A 15,461-nucleotide genomic window follows, 5' to 3' on the forward strand; every position below is an offset into this window, starting at 1 on the left:
GTGGCCCCCCAACTCTGCTGCCGGCTGGGCATCTCTTACCGGGGGCTGCTGGCACCTCTGCTGCCTCGCCGGCCACGATGAGGGACTCGAGGATCCTTGCGCGGAGCTCAGGGCTTGCCTCGGTGCTGTGGGGAGAGGGGCAGTCTGTGGGGGTGCCAGCAGCTCAGCCCCCCTGGAGACCCCCACACCCCTGGGACAGAAGCCAGCCACCCCGAGAGATGTCCTGTGGGACTGGGGAGATGCTGTGGATCCCAGTCCCATGTGTGACACTGGTCACTGTGGGAACACGGGTGATGGCAGAGCATCACAGTTGGGATGGGGGCTCCCAGCTCTGGCCTCCTGCTTCGGAAAACTCCAGGGCTGAGCCATCCATGGGCTGTCATCCAGCCAAACCAGCTTGCTTGGTGGCCAGTGTGTCCATGGCTACGGGCACCCTTCTTTCGCCTGCCCCGTCCTGTTCTGTGGGTGATGGGGTCACCTCACCTGGTGGCTGCGGGATGGAGAAGCAGCTCCCCGAAGAGCTCGCCAAGGAGCCGGGGCGAGAGGCGGCTCCGGCGGGTGCCCTGGCACAGGCGGCAGAAGTGGTTGGTGAGCTGGCGCAGGAGCAGCGCCTGGGGCTGCGGCAGGGCCGGGGGGGCCAGCAGGGCTCTGGCTCGCTGGCCGCACTCCTCCAGGCCCGGGGCCTCTGCAGCAGAGGGGAAACAGGAGAAGCAAGTTCAGTTTGGGAAGTGAGGCATCCCCTTGCCTCTCATGGGAGCCTGATATCTGCCAGCACACATGGCATGAGCTGTAGCAGGCCTCTGCCTCCCACAGAGCCCCCAAAAACCTGACTTCAACCTCTCCCCCCAAAAACATGACTGTTTCTTTGCAGCCTGCCCCTTCCTGCAGACAAGCTGTGGGACACATGGGTACCCCAGGGAGCATAGGGCACACAGAGGTGATGCCCTGGGGATTTCAGCTGCCTCTTGCTAGAGGCTGGCAGCCTCATTTGCCCACTCACACTACCCCAGACCAGGTTGTAGGGTGAAATGAGCACGTTCCCCCTCTCAAGTAGGGAGCACAGGGGATTTGAGCTGCTCACCTGGCAGGGGCTGCACCTAAACACCCCTCGCCACTGCTCCAGTGAGGAACAAGAGCCCTACCCAGCAAAGCTATGGAAAAAGCAGAGCAAAGCAGAGGGGACAGAAACAGGCACCAGCTGGAGGACCTGCTGAATTTAAAGGCTCAGCCCTCCCCTGCAGGAAAAGCAAGCTGGGAGGGAAAAGGCTTTTTAGGAGAAAAAAAAAGCTGCACCTGGGCTGAGAGCTACAGGCACAGCCGTAGCGATGTCTCTGCAGCCCTCCCAGCATGGCCTCCCCCTGAAATGCAGCAGCAGGGTGGGTTGATGTTCTGGTTTTGTTAGTGAGGGGGGGCCTAAGGTGGTAGCTTCTGTAGGAAACTGCTAGAAGTCGCTCCCCTTTGTTCAGTGGACTCGGCTGGGCCTAGGGCGGACCTGCTGAACTACGACAGTTGATCAGGGGGGTCAACTACTTCCAGCAACCCTTGAGTTGCCCATGTGAATAAAGTGGTGTTGTATGTCATGGAGGTGCCACCAGGACTCCCATTGTGGTGGCCCTGAGCAACCCATGCCCCCCATGATGTTCCCACCAGTGTCCCTCTGTGTTCCCAGTGCCCTCTAGCAGCCTTGGCTGGGGCTCCTCGGTCTTGTGAGCTGTGAGCTCAGCGGCCTGGGACTGCAGTCCTGCTCTGGGCACGAGAAACAGCCGCTCTCCAGCCGTCCTGCATCCCTGGCCCTTTCATCTGCAGGGGACAGGGAGGTCCCCAGGGCTGTGTTGCTCTCAGCTGGCTTCAAAGCCCAGCTCGGCTGGGGGCTGACTCAGCTCCTCGTGGCTCTTTGCACCAGGGCTGAGGCTTGGCCGATGCCCAGCCATCTCCCGGCATCCATCCTTGGGCATGGGGTGCACCAGAGCCGGAGGGGTGGGGGATCAGGGATCCCCTCCGAAGCAGGTCCACAACCCAGCTGGTATGGTGATGGGGTGTTTGTGTGCCCTTTTTCACAACAAGCTGCTCCCGTGGGATGTTTGGCATCACTCCAGGCCTCCCCTACCCCCGTCAACTGCTTTTTGCACATTTTTGCACCCAGGGGATGCTGCAGGGGGAAAGTGCACAGCCAAAGGGGGAATTTCTGGATGTTTTCCACCTCCTTTTGCAGGTGGTCAGCTTGCCACTTTTCCAGCCCGCAGCCTCGAGCAGGGAAGAAGGAGCCTGCTTGCAAGGGCAGCCTGCCAAAAAGCAGCACCGTCTCCTGAAAGACGTGTATTTTTATTTTATTTTTTTTAAAGCCCCAGAGAAATCCCCATCAGTTTCACCTCCGTTCCTGCCCCCTCTTCCTCCTCCTTTTCCTCCTCCTCCTCCTCCTCCTCCTCCTCCTGCACCCGTTGTGCCAGGAGCAGAGCCTGCTCCAGTGCAGGCTGCGGGGGGGAAAGGCGCTTTCCTTTGAAGTCGCTTAACGAGGCAACCCAGCTAATTGCTTCCTAATTGCGTTTTTATCCTTGGAAGGGAGGCAGCCTTTGATTTCTCCTCTCTCGATGGGTGAGGGAAGGGCAACATCTTGGTGCCACCAGCCCCAGGGGTATTTCTCCTGGCTCTGTGTCTCTGTGCAGGGCAGGGAGGATGGGATGTGAGTTATCCCCCATCTTCTCTGTGTGTCCCTCCTGCCTTGATGGAGGCCACCAAGAGCCTGTTGCCTTTTCCCACCAGGACGTGGTAGGAGAAGGCCATGCTAGCCTGGCCATGGATGATCTTTTGGTGCCTCTGAAGGCAGCCAAGAGCATGATCTGCCCAAGCGCTGATCTGGCTTAGGGCAGGGAGGTGATGCACAGGGATGGAGGATACTGCAGCAACCAGCAGCAAGACGAGCTCCTGCGAAAGTGGAAATCCTGGATTTGAAGGCAGCAAGGGGTTCAGGTCCTATCTAACATGGTGGGCAAGGGCTTCATGTGTGCCTGGGAATGCCCATGGGGCGCTGGGCTGGGAGGGGCTGAGCGGCTCTGTGAGGTCTCCTTTGAAATGGGTTTTGGTCCAGGCTCCCTGTTGGGATGGACCGTGGACTCTGCTGACCTGGGTACAAGCCCTGCCCTGTTTATTTGAAAAAAATCCAAATAAAACAAAAACCTTGATTGTCTCATACAATTGCACAGAGGCTGGAAAGCTTGCAGGGACCTAAAGGCACTTCCTAACAGCACTAAGCTGAAAAAGCAGGGAATTTTCTATGCCCATATAAAGCCAAGAGTTAACGAGATTACAGTAAAAAATTCCCAGGCAGCAGAGCCAAAATATTATAATAATGCTTTCTTCTGGGGCCAGCATCACCCAGCCTTGGCAGCTGCCCGTCCCGGCAGCCAGCACCTCCTCCTCCTTGGAGAGAACCAAGCTACACCCAGAGTAAAGCTGCCCACCAGATCTCCCCTCACTTTCCCAGAGCATCTCCCACAGGCTGCTGTGCCACTCTGGTGCGGGGGATATTCCCAGTAGTCCTTCTCAGGATCTGCCCTTGGTGCAGCATCGGGCAGGGGATGGGGACAGGAGCCACCCTGGAGATGCTGGGGAGCCTTTCTAGGGGCTGCTCAAAGCTCCTGCAGCCCCACAGAGGTCCCAGACATGGGGGAAGCCCGGCCGTGCTTACCTTGAGCCATGTGGACCAAGTCGCTGTAGAGGGCTGGGGGTATCAGGGGCGACGGGAGCTCCTGGAGGTACCACTTCAGGGCCTCCGCCAGTGTCTGGGCATCGTACAGGTCCATGTCCACAGCCGAGGAATCTGCAGGGAGAGACCCAGTGGGAGCCTTTAACCCGTGATGCTGCCGCTCCAGCACGGAGCTCAGAGCTCTTCCATCCCTGCCTGCCTTCCTCTAGACACGGGTGCTGGTTTCTCTGCCCATGTCCTCATCCCCCAGGTATGGCATGATTTCACCGCCAGCTCCCCTGAACCAGATCCACTGATCCTGAGTTCCATGTGCCCATGGAGAGCACGAGGCAGTGTTTCTGCCTTGTGTGCACTATACCTCCAGCGCGTGGGGTGGGGGCTCTCGCTATCCCTTCAGGGTCCCACCACAGGAAAGCACTGATGAGATGGGCTGAGCGGCTGCCCCAGGCCCCCTCCAGCCATCAGGGCCAGGCACCATGTGCTAATCCCAGCCCTGGAGGAATTTCCCTGCTTGGAAAATGCTTCCATGGTATGGGATTCTGGTTCCCAGACAATGCATGTTACTGAAGGTCCACGTCACCCCCAGCAAACCTGAAACACTGTGAACGTGTCCCAAAGGGCAGCTGCCCCAGGGGAAGTGGTGAAGGATGCTCCAGGGATGGGGCAAAGCACTCAGGGGAGGCTGAGCCCACCCAGCGCGGGCTTGGGATGGAGGCAGCGCTGCGAGCAGAAATGTCCCACAGTCCTGCAGGAGCCAAAGGGTGGGACACGTCCATCCAAGCCCCATGGCCGGGCTGGCACGGGGACATTGCTTCACCAGGGTCCGGGGGAAGAGCCCTTTCAGCATCCTTTGGTATTGCCTCATGCGTTTTTCTTGGAGGTCTCTCAGCCCAGCCGGGCCAGGAGGTGGCTGCTTGGAGGGTGACAGTCCCTTTCTGGAGGTTTCAAAATCCGCCTTTGATTTGAACTGGAACCAAAGGCAACATTTTGAAATTCTCCTAGCAGGAGAAATCTTGGATGCGAGGGGGGAATAATAAAAAGCCCAAGATATTTGGGATCATTTGAAATGGTTCATTTGTAGAAACTTAATTTCTTGCTGCTTCTACATGAGAATATTGAAAAAAGCAAATTTTGCACTCTCTTAAGGACGACATGTCAGAGCATAAATGGCCCACTCTGTTGTGACTGAGAAGAAGACGGTGGGCTTGCCCTGCTCCGAGCCCCCTTTGCCCCCCCTCTCTGGGTCTTTACCTCCCAATTCAGCTTTACCAAAATCAGTGCCATTTTGGGAGATGCTCCATCTCCCAGCCCAGCATTTTCCAGCAGAAAATGCCTCAAGTGTCCAACCATTTCAGCTGACCGCATGTGCCTGTGCTCCTTTCTAGGGCGATAAGCCCAATAGAGTGGAGTAAAGCTGTTTCCTAGGGCGAAGCTTTGGAAATGCCCAGCCAGCGGGGCTGGGATTGGGAGCAGCTCCCTAACTCCTGGCAAAGGCTGGTTTTGGGCACTTTGACCTTGATCTTGTCTCCTTGGGGTGACCCCACCATGGGCCAGGCAGCCCGAGGGCAACCCCCTGCCCACCTCCCCCTCCACCTGCTTGGGGACAAGAAGCTGTGGCAGGTCCCGGATAGACAGTGCCTGCCATTTGGCTCAGAGATCGGAGACAAAACAGATTGACCAATGCCCAAAGCGAAGCCTTTAACCCAGCCGTTGGAGACGCTACCTCATCTTCAGGAGAAAGCACCCGATGGGCTGGGAACCATGCCCGGGGGCAGCATGAGAACGTCTGCCTGCCAGGGCAGGCAGCCTTCCAGCATGGCCAAACGCAACCCAGGACAAAGGCGGGCGCTGCCTTTCTGGCACCCCCTGATGTCACAGCATCGCCCCACTCTGCCCTCAGCATCCTTGAGGTGGGCAGGGCTGTGCCAGTTCTCACCTGCTGCACCCTGGCCCTGCTCTGGTCCATGCTAATGCTCCCATCTCCCAGCCACACTTCTGGACCTTCTCAGCTGGACAAAAGAGTTATTTCTACTGGGATTTGTGGGGGATGACAGCCAGTTCCTCATTTTTGCTACCACTTGCTCTGGAGAAGTGAGCTGGCAGGTTGGCTCCAGCCAGGCAGAGGGAGGAAAGCAGGGTCAGGGATCCTGCGAGATGCTCCAACCCTTGTTTTGGGCTGAAACCCCCCACTGCATGACTAAAGCCCAGGGATGCTGCTGCTGCGGGGTCTCGTTGCTTGGGCTGCATTGCAGAGAGCTGCTCCTGTCAGTGGGGTGCACTGGGCAAACCCCAAACCCCTTCTCACCCAGGAGGAGCCCTGGCTGCTCTCCCCCACCCGCTGTGGAGGTTTCTGTGGGGACCTGTCACTTGCCTTCAGGATGCTGGCGCAGATTGGGAAGAGCTGCTGCAAGCTATTTCTGTGCGGGGAAGGGGCGGCTGCCGGGCGCCGGCCCCAGGCGATCAGCCCCGGGCTCCACCGCGGCCTAATTAGCTCGTGCGCATCGTTAGGCATGGGCTTGGGGGCTTGTTCAAAGGGAAGGCTCAGCTGTTATCAAAGGAAGACTAAAAAACATCTTTACACCCAGAGAGAGGCATGATGGGGAGACCAGGGGGACTTACACCCTGCTAACGGAGACTGATTGATGCTGGCACCATTTTCCTTGGCATGGTGGCTAGAAATAGCCACTAGCCTGTTGTCCCCATCCTCCCGGAGATGCAGTGGCATCCTCCTGCCCCAGCTCCCCTCCTTCCCCTGGAGCTGCCGTGGTGAGCTGGGCTCCCTGTCAGGTTGAGAGCACAACTGAGGGGTGCTCTGAGCTGCTCCCCGGCACCGGCTGCACTCCAGCAATTCTGGGAGGCTCGGCCAGCAGCCTGGGAAAGGGTTAAACCTGGAACCTTCCCAGCCAATTACCACTGCTCTGACCCCATGGATGCTGCTCTCTCCTTATCAGAGGGAGATGATAACCAGCTATAAGAAGTTAATGATGCTGCAGGATGAGTCAGGCTCTCCCGCTGCTCTCCAGATGTTCCCATCCCTTCCCTCAGGGAATGATGGAGGGATTCCATCTCCCTGCCACAAACAGAAGGAAAACACCCCAAAACCCCAACCTCAATCCTATACCAACCCCCTCTGGCACACAACCTGCTTGCTGACCTGCTGGTAGAGTGAGCAAGTGGCTGGGGACCAGTGGAGAGCATCCCTTCCCCATGGGGGATGAAAAGCAGGAATAAATTTGGGGCTGGGGAAGGGGTGTGCAGGATGGCCACTGGCCCAGAGGGGAAAGCAATGGGTGCTCCCAGCCTCCTCCCACCGGGATGCCAGACCCCTCATCCCAACAGAGGTGGAGGGGTGCCGGGGCTTTGGGCTGAGTCAGGCTGGGCAGGAAATGCTGAGATCTCTCCGGGCAGCTGCAGCCAGCTGGGGAGGTGTGAGTAAGCCCAGAGTTTCAGTAAATGCAGAGGATGTTTGGCCAAGAGGTGGCAGGGAGGAGGTGAGGGGGTTGTTTCGAAGGAGAGGCTTGAGTGAATCCCAGTGACTGGCCGTCCCCTGCACATGGACATAGGTGGAGGCTGTGCCCCATGTCACCGGCCAGCGCCTGGGTGATAGGGTGCAGATCACGGTCCCTGTGGTAGAGGGACACACAAACCACCTGTACCCAGTGCTGACTTAAATACTGACCAGGCATTTTCCCTACCCCTTCCAGACCTTTTAGGTTCAAGCACCAGCTGGTACTGCAGGGATGTCCCCATCACCCAGTCCTGGGGGCTACAGCTTCCCACCCACACGGATGCTGCCTGCACAGGGATCTGCACAACCCCCAGACCCAACCAGACATTTAGGGCTCCTGGGCATCCCACAGTGGGGATTTACTGGGGAACTGTGCACTGAATCAGGGAATATTTCCCCGGCTTGGACTTGACATCGTTGTAAGATCCCTCTGCAGCCTGGTGGTGCCGTGTGCTGGGGACTTGGCAGCTGCCGGGACACCCCCTGCCCATGCACAGGAGCTCCTGGAAGCCCCAAACACCCTGCCAGCTGGGCTTCACTCCCCGCATAACCCCAGTTTGCCAGGACAGGTATGCTGGGACCCCCTTTCGAGGGTACCCAGCGAGACTGCCTTCCCCCACCTCAGCTTCCCGTGGGCAGTTCCCTTCCTCAGTTTCCCCAGCAGCTACGGGAGGGGACGGCAAAAGCTCACCCTGATGGGTCTGGCAGGGACGCCTGCGCCACTGCCGTTTATTTACCCTTCTTTTGTCACCACCAAATATAAGAGATGAGCTCATGCCTCTTGCCAGGCTCTGACGACGCGGGGTTTATTTCCACTGCAGGTATAAATAAAAAGCAGCGCGGTAGGCAGCGGGGCGCCTTGTCTTCGGGAGTAAAGTGGAGTTAATAGCTTGGCCAGGGGAAACCAGAGCCCTTGGGGACTTCCAGCTCCCTCTGGCATCCCAGGGACGAGGACAGCAACGTGCTCCCTCCCTGGGCATCCATGCCTGGATGATGGGGGGAGCGGTGCAAGGCACCCTAGACTTCTCTCCGCTCCAGCCCAGCTTTTTCTGCCCAGCAGCAGCTCCCGGCCTCCTGCTAATCCCCACCGAGGCCTGACCTAATTCCCGGGCACGTGAGCCTGTATCTCCAGGCAGACTGCTCTGTGCCGAGGCCCGAGATCAAAGTGCACAGGATGGCAGCGCAGACACGGCACGCCTGGAGACACGGGCTCTAATCCACCTTGCGCTGCTGCCGGATTTGCCCCGGCACCCAAGGTGCAGGCAGCTCCTGCCTGGCCCTGCCAGCAACAGCAGGTTTTCCCAGTGCTGCCTGGGGAAGGCTCATGGCTTTTGCGTATCCTGATGGACCCCAGAGCGGGGCACGGGTTATCCGAAATCTGGAAGGTTTCTGTGCTTTGCCACCATCCTGGATGGGTTCAGCCCCATCCGAGTCATACGGGACACCCAGGAAGCCACAGGATTGGGGGCCTTGCAGGGTCTCTGTGTCCCATCCTCACCAGGGAGGAGGGATGAGGATCCAGACCACCAGCTAGTACACGCAGGACTTTGCAGCCAGCCCCATGCCAGGCATCTCCCAGCTCAGGTCCCTCAGCTCTAAAGGGCTCCAGCAGCTCTAAAGGGCACTGGCCAGAGAAGGTCCCAAGTTTCCAAATCCAATGGCAGCCATGAGGAGGTGGCTGCCTGGCACCTGTCAAGGGACGAGGGGTGCGGGCAGGACCCCAAACAAACATGGGGTGGGAAAACATCACTCCTGGGCACTGGAGGGGCTCGTACACCTCATGTTCACAGGCACCAGGGACTCTGCAGTTGATTTGCCCCATCCCCTGTGCTCCAAACAGCCCCTGAGCCACACAGAGGGGACAGTAGGAGTGCTGAGGGCTGGGAACCCCTGGCAGGACTGGCACAGAGATGCCCCCAAACTGTGGAGTAGCCTGGCACTGGGCACTGCAGGAAGCACGGGGGGCAGCTGGGACTGACCCTGCACCGTGCCGCTGCCGTTTGAAGCTCTACTTTCTTCTTTTTCTTCCCATAACTCTTTCCCTGCAGCTGCAGCAGAGCTCCTGGCTGGCTGATTGCCTGCAACCCTTTGGTGAGTCCCCTCGGCCCCCCGTGGGGCTGTGGCTTTTCATTAAGTCCCTTTTTGGTGCTGCCATGTGACTCTGACTCCCGTGTTCAGTGATCTTGCATCGCCCTGCTTGTCTGTTGGAACCTAAGGGTCTGAATTGAGCACCGAGTGTCCTAAAACACTTCATTCTCCTCTGGAGCCAGCAGAAGCCAGCTGCAAGCCCAATCACCGTTCGGTTCGTGCCTCACATACCAGCCCTGGTGGCATCTCAGCCAGGTGGCAGTGGGAGCTCAGTTCACTGACCACCCTTTATCAATGAGCTCTATCTTTTCTTTCTTTTTTTTTTTTCTTGCCTATAAATATTTTTTTTCTTGCATCATCCAACATGGAAATACCAAGTTTGGTGCACAGGCTCTAACCAGCAGTCAGATGCCACCATCCTGCAGGACGTCACCAGTGCCAGGATGGGGACAGGCTCAGCCCAGGCTGTAGAGCTGCATGGAACCACGTTGCATCCAAGTCTGCTCTTCCCAACACTGCTGCAGCTCCACAAGAATGGGGAACCTTCATCCCAGAGCCTGGGTGATGTTTGGTTCGGGGGCTGCTCCATCAGGCTAGGTCTTCCATGGGTCCGAAAGGGCCAGGGATGGGAAAAGGGACAGCCAGGACCACTCCGACTTGCACGGCTCCTTGTCCCCAAGGGAACCTCCTTCCCACTGAAAGCTCAGATGCTCTTCCAGTGTAGAAAACACCCTGCTTTCTCCAACACATTAAGATCCCTTCCAGTGCAAACCATTCTCTGATTTGGGAGCTAGAAAACCAATACTCTAACTTTTCCAGCCCCTGCTCCTTTTTCCTTGCACTCTCTCAAGGTTTTCCTGCCACCGCTGCCAAACACCAGTGTGATGTGGGTATTCCCAGGGAAGCTGAAACCCGCGGTGGGAAGCCCATATTCCCCCCAGCTGAGAAAGGGTTCAGTTCCAGCCACTGCCAGCCCCGGCTCCAATTTCTCCCCGTTCCTCCAAGAAGGAGTTTGACTTTTGCAGATGGGTTGCTAGCAGAGGTGGGGTGCTGGAGGGATGGACTGTCAGGAGCAATGGAGGAAGAGAAATGCCACCCTCACTTCTGCTGCCTCATGCTGCTTCCATTTTTTGGTGAGGATGTTTTACCCCACCAAATGTAAAGAAAGGGCTGGTGCTGCTCTTTTACCCCAGAGCACCGCTATGCCTGTTTGGGAGCCAAAGCAGAGATGCTCCCCTGCCCTCCCCAGCCTGGGTTGGGCTCCATGGGGTCCTGGGAAAGCAGTGCTGGGACTCTGATCCACAGGAGGCTGCCGGGGGAGCAGGCTGCCAAGCCTTGGTTCTGCTGAGATGCTTGGCCCTGGCAGAGGAACGTCCCCATCCCACTTGCAGAGCAGCCCTCTGACACAGTGCAGTCCCTTCAGTTGTCAAATAAAAGAGCTTATTGAGGTCCTAGAGGAGGTGGGGGGCTTGGGAGCATCAAGTCACTCAGGGACGTTGGGGATTTTTCAGGGCTTTCAAATGGTTTGGAAAGCACAATGGCATTTCCCTGCCCCGTGCTGGCTCCCACAGTGGGAGATGAAAACCCAGACGGACCCAGCAGCTGCTCCAAGCTCCAGTCCAGGCTCTGGTGAAGCCAATGGGGTTTGCCCCGGGGCTGGGGGAGTCTCCTGAGGCCGGGCAGGATTTCGGTAGTGACCGCTGCGGTGCTGCCAGGGAGCCCTGCACCTGCCAGGGATGCTGTGCGGGAAGGATGGAGGATCCGAAACTCCTGCGTGCTGGGAAAGCAAAGCGCCCTTCTCGTGCTGTTGTCGCTGCCCCTTGCCCAGCCTGGGCACCCGTGCCCATGGCAGCCGGGTTGGTCTCAAAATGCCTTCACCTCCTCCGGACACCAGCCGGGAAATGCAGGCCGGGGGCCAAGGCCGTGCGAACGGGCACCCCACAGCCCCTGCCTTCCCCCGGCTGCAGCTTGGGCTCCTGCAAAGGGAGGGAGGAGAGCGGGGTGCACCCTGCCCCCCATCATCCTCGGGGGAGCAGAGCACCCCTCGGGCAGCGGGATGGAGCAGCTCCGGGCTCCTCAACATCTCCTGTCCTGCATCCCTTCCATCTCCGCATCCCGGTCCCCCCGCCCGGCGGGGAACTGGGCTCCCGGTGCGCGGGAGAAGCGATGAGGTCATGTTGCTTAATTTAGCGATTGCATCACAGCTCTTCTCCCCAGCAACACGGCCGCGCTACCGCCGGCCCTCCCCCCGCCCCCCCTCCATCCCCGCCGTGCCGCAGGCCCCGGGATGCTGAGCCCAAGGGCGGGCGGAGGCGGGGGCTGCGGGGGGGACACGCGGCGCCGGAGCCGGGCAGTGCGGGGCTGGGCCGTGCCTGGTCCCACAGTGCCGCCCTCTGGGCACCGCGGCCGGGAGGATGGAGATGCTCGACGCAGCTCCCACCGCACCCCCGCCCCCCGCCAAATTTGAGCGGCGCCCTGCTTCCATCACGTCCCCAACGCCCCCGTGCCATCCCAGCCGTGAATTTAGGAGCAGAAGTAGGGAGATTATTTTTCCCTCCTCCCCACCTATTCATGCCCCCCTCCCCAGTCCTGAAAAACGCTTCCCGTTCTCCTAAAAAAATGAGCTTTTTCTTCCTCCTTTTATTTTTTTTTCCCTATCGCACCCATAAGAGGCTTTCTCCCTCTCCTGCTCCTCAAATAGAAACCCCAAAGGTTTGCAAAACAAAATATTTTTCTCCCTAAAAAAATAGAACTTCTAATGAAAAGCCCCAACCCTGCACCCACATCCCTCTCAGCAGCGTCATACTGGGGCACTGAGGAGCAGAGAGCCGCTCGGACGCAGGCAGGGCCTTACAGAGCTGTAGTTAGGGTACAGAGCTGTAATTAGGGCTGTAGTTAGGGTACAGAGCTGTAATGAGGAGGTGGGAGGTAGTAATCCATCCCTGCTGTGCCTGGCTGGCATCGCCTGCCTGGGTAGCATCACCTCCACAGCCCCCTTCCCGACCAGGGACACGGCGGGGACGCAGCTCTGGGACTTACCCGTCAGAAGAGCCTTCTTCAGCTCAGCATCGCCCAGCACGCTGGGGGCAGATCTGTAGAGCACCTCGCTGTCGAGACCTGGGGAGCAGCCAGGAGAGAGGTGTCAGTCCTGAGCCCCAAATCCTCCCTCCAATGCCATGGAAGCAGGCAGAGCCGAAAATCACCAGGTGCCCTTGCTCTGCCCACACTGTGTGGGTACCGGGGTGCGCAGGGAGAGGTTTGGCTCTAGTGATGCTCTCGGGGCATCTCTGAACACGGGCAGAGCGGGTGGTCGCGTGCATGCACCCATGTACCTTGTTTTTCCAGCGCCTCGATGAGCCTGGCCACGGTCGGCAGTGCCTGCTCGGGGAGGGTGGGCTGCTCGGCGAGCTCTGCCTGCCCAGGGAGCCCTGTGATGGAAAGATGGGGAGAAGGAGTTTGGAAATTCCTGCCTGTGGGAATTCCAGCCGTTTCCCTCGACTGCCCCAGTACAGGATCAAGCTGCTGCTTTGGCACAGCTACCACCAACACTTCAGCTGACGCATGCCCAATTTTGGAGAACTTCTCCCTTATTTTATCCTCTTTTTGCAGTAAGAGTCACTATCAGGGGCTCAGCTGCCTGCTGAGATGCAGAGACCTGCTCAGCCACATGCCTTGCTTGTGGGGAGCATCCTGCCCTGAGCGTGGAGCTCCTTTGGGCCAAAAACCTTTCCCCACCTCTCCTCCCACAGCACTGAGACTGCCCCCTCTCGTCACTCACAGCCCTTAGTGGCACCAGGCAGGAGCTGACGGGCCAGATCCATACCCATCATGAACACAGCTCCCTGCAGCTCTCACCCACTTGGATTCTTTACTGTCTACAATAGGGTTGAGCACAAGTCCAAGGAGAACTCAGCTGCCCATGTTGGCTGGCACAGACCTCCACCAGTCCTTGAGGAACCCATCAGACAAGCACAGGCCAGGCTTCCCATGGCACTAATGCCCAGGTGCTGCTGGCTGCTGGGATTTACACCAAGGGTGCTTCACCCCAGACCCTGCCAGAGAGGAGCAAACCCTCTGGCAGGTGTGAGAGCAGCTCTCCTTTACCCCCAGCACAGTGCTGAGATTTCCTCTGCCCCAGTCTCTCATTAGTGGCCTTGAACCCCCGCAGGAAGGCAGCGGGCAGGGGACAGGCACAGGCAGGGGACAGCCTGGGTCTGCCACTGGCTTCAGCTCATCAGAGCCAGGTGCGTCCGCCGGGGCACGGATGGCATCTGGAAGGGCTGATGTGTCAAGAGCTCTTTTCCTGTTTTATGTGGTGAGTGGATCTGTTCTGCTGGAAATATATTTTTAAAAATTCTGGCAAATTAAATAAAGCCCGAGTGTGACTTTCCCCCCTGCAGTGAAGCACGCTTCAGAATGGCCAACTTCTACGTTAGGTTCATTCTATCTTTGTTTTTTGCTGCCTGGTGGAAGGCAGGGGGCTCAAATGTGAAGCCAAGAACCCCACAGTGGTTTTAAGGAATTAAAAAAAAAATAAAAAGGGGAATGGGAGGCTGTGGACAGGGCCGCACTGCCTTGGATCTTTTGCAAAAACACAACCTGGCTGCAATGGGTGGATCCAGGCTCCCATCTTTGCTGCAGTGATGCCCTGGTGCTCCCCAGAGCCCAGCAAGAGGGTCCCCTCTGCGCCAATGGAGATGTGCAGGTGCCTCAGGTGGGAATGGGGAAGATTTTAGGGTTTAAAGCAAAGCAGGCGGTTCAGAGCCCATGGAAAATGTCCCCACTCCAGGGTGGTTTTTCAATTATGGAAAACTGGCTTTTGGTCTCCAAGGCAAAGGCTTGGGGAAAGGCAGTGATGGGAAAAAAAAAAAAAACCAAAACCTCTTTCTTCTTGGTGGAAACAGCAGGAATAGCCCCAGGCTCGGGCTGGAGCTTTAGCCCGTCCTCACCCCGCAGGGTGCCAGGCAGGACCCCAGCATCCCGATGCACTGCTCAGCTTCGGCCCCGGGTACAGCAGAGGTGATGCCTTGCAGTGGTGATGCTGCCCAGGACAACCAGGCAGGGGCAAAACAGCCACCAAGCTCCTGGGAAGTCCCCCAGGAACTCAGATCTGCTGCAGAACCATTTTTTAGGATATTATTTAATTAGAAAAAGACCATTCCTCCCCACAGACCCAACCCTGGCTCTGGGGCACAGCTGGGAAATGCAGTGTCTGTCTCCCATTCAGGCCTTCCCCCAGGGCTTCACCCTGGTCGGGGTCTCCAGGGTCCTCAGCCACCGAGGCTGGGTGGGCACCAAGGGCACGCAGGGCGGCATGCCGCTGTCACAGAAAAATAAGCATTCAGACCAGGCAAAAAAAAAACGTCCCTCAAAACCTCCATCTGGGAATGGAAACAGTATGGGAAGAATTAAAAAAAAAAAAAAAAAAAAAAAAGAAAAAGAAAAAAAAGTCCATTCTCTTCCAAGAGCATGTTGGGGATTTTTACTCCAAGGGAAATCCCACCAGCCGGGAGTTTTGGGTTTAAACTGACAGAAAACGGCGCATGCTGCTCCCCTGCTGCAGAAAGACGTGATTGTGGGCCACGAGCGTCCCCTGCCAAGGCGCCCATGCATCCCAGCACCGCCCCAGGGAAGGCACCCCACGGAGGGGCACCCCACGGAGGGGCAGCACCCAACGTCCCCCTGGACCGTGGGGCTGGACACCAGGCCATAGCCAGAGCGTGTCCTGCAGATGGCAGCACCCTCCCCAATTTACCCCCAAAACCTGGCCTTGGTGGGTTTTTCCCTACTAAAAAAAAAAAAAAAAAAAAAAAAATATCAATTTCACTAATTTTTTTTTTTAATTTTAAGTTGTTATCCTCCTGCCCAAGTACATGCAGGGCCAGGGCTCCTGCGCCAAGACCCTTCATACGGGCCAGGCTCTCCAGCCAGGCTGCACTTGCTGCCTGCGTCTGTGGGGCACCTCCACGTCCCGCCACCTGTGGGCAGGGGTCCCCTGGGCCCATCTCCCAGCTTCTCAGAGAGGATCCCATACCACCCCCTGTGCAGAGCAGGTGCGAGGCAACAGTGATGGGCAGCAGGGGCAGGAGCAAGAGGGTGGCTCCATGCTCTAAAAATCCTGGTGAACTGGGCTGGAGAGCTATTGTGTGTGCTCCTGTCTGA

The 15,461-nt window shown here is 57.9% G+C and overlaps 1 protein-coding gene across 1 annotated transcript in view; it reads right to left on the bottom strand.

The window, feature by feature from the left end:
• The window catches only part of PIK3R3 (phosphoinositide-3-kinase regulatory subunit 3), an 81,710-nt gene that overhangs the window by 63,478 nt on the left and 2,771 nt on the right, over positions 1–15,461 (bottom strand). Inside the window, exons 3-7 of the mRNA XM_086753131.1 lie at positions 12,632–12,727; positions 12,339–12,416; positions 3,686–3,817; positions 484–685; positions 40–125 (exon numbers count right to left, since the gene is read on the bottom strand). Coding sequence (XP_086609257.1) covers positions 40–125; positions 484–685; positions 3,686–3,817; positions 12,339–12,416; positions 12,632–12,727 — 594 coding nt within the window. The remainder of the gene's footprint in view (positions 1–39; positions 126–483; positions 686–3,685; positions 3,818–12,338; positions 12,417–12,631; positions 12,728–15,461) is intronic.

Source organism: Chlamydotis macqueenii, chromosome 8 (genome assembly GCF_036417535.1).
Source record: "Chlamydotis macqueenii isolate bChlMac1 chromosome 8, bChlMac1.mat, whole genome shotgun sequence".
Lineage (NCBI taxonomy): Eukaryota > Metazoa > Chordata > Aves > Otidiformes > Otididae > Chlamydotis > Chlamydotis macqueenii.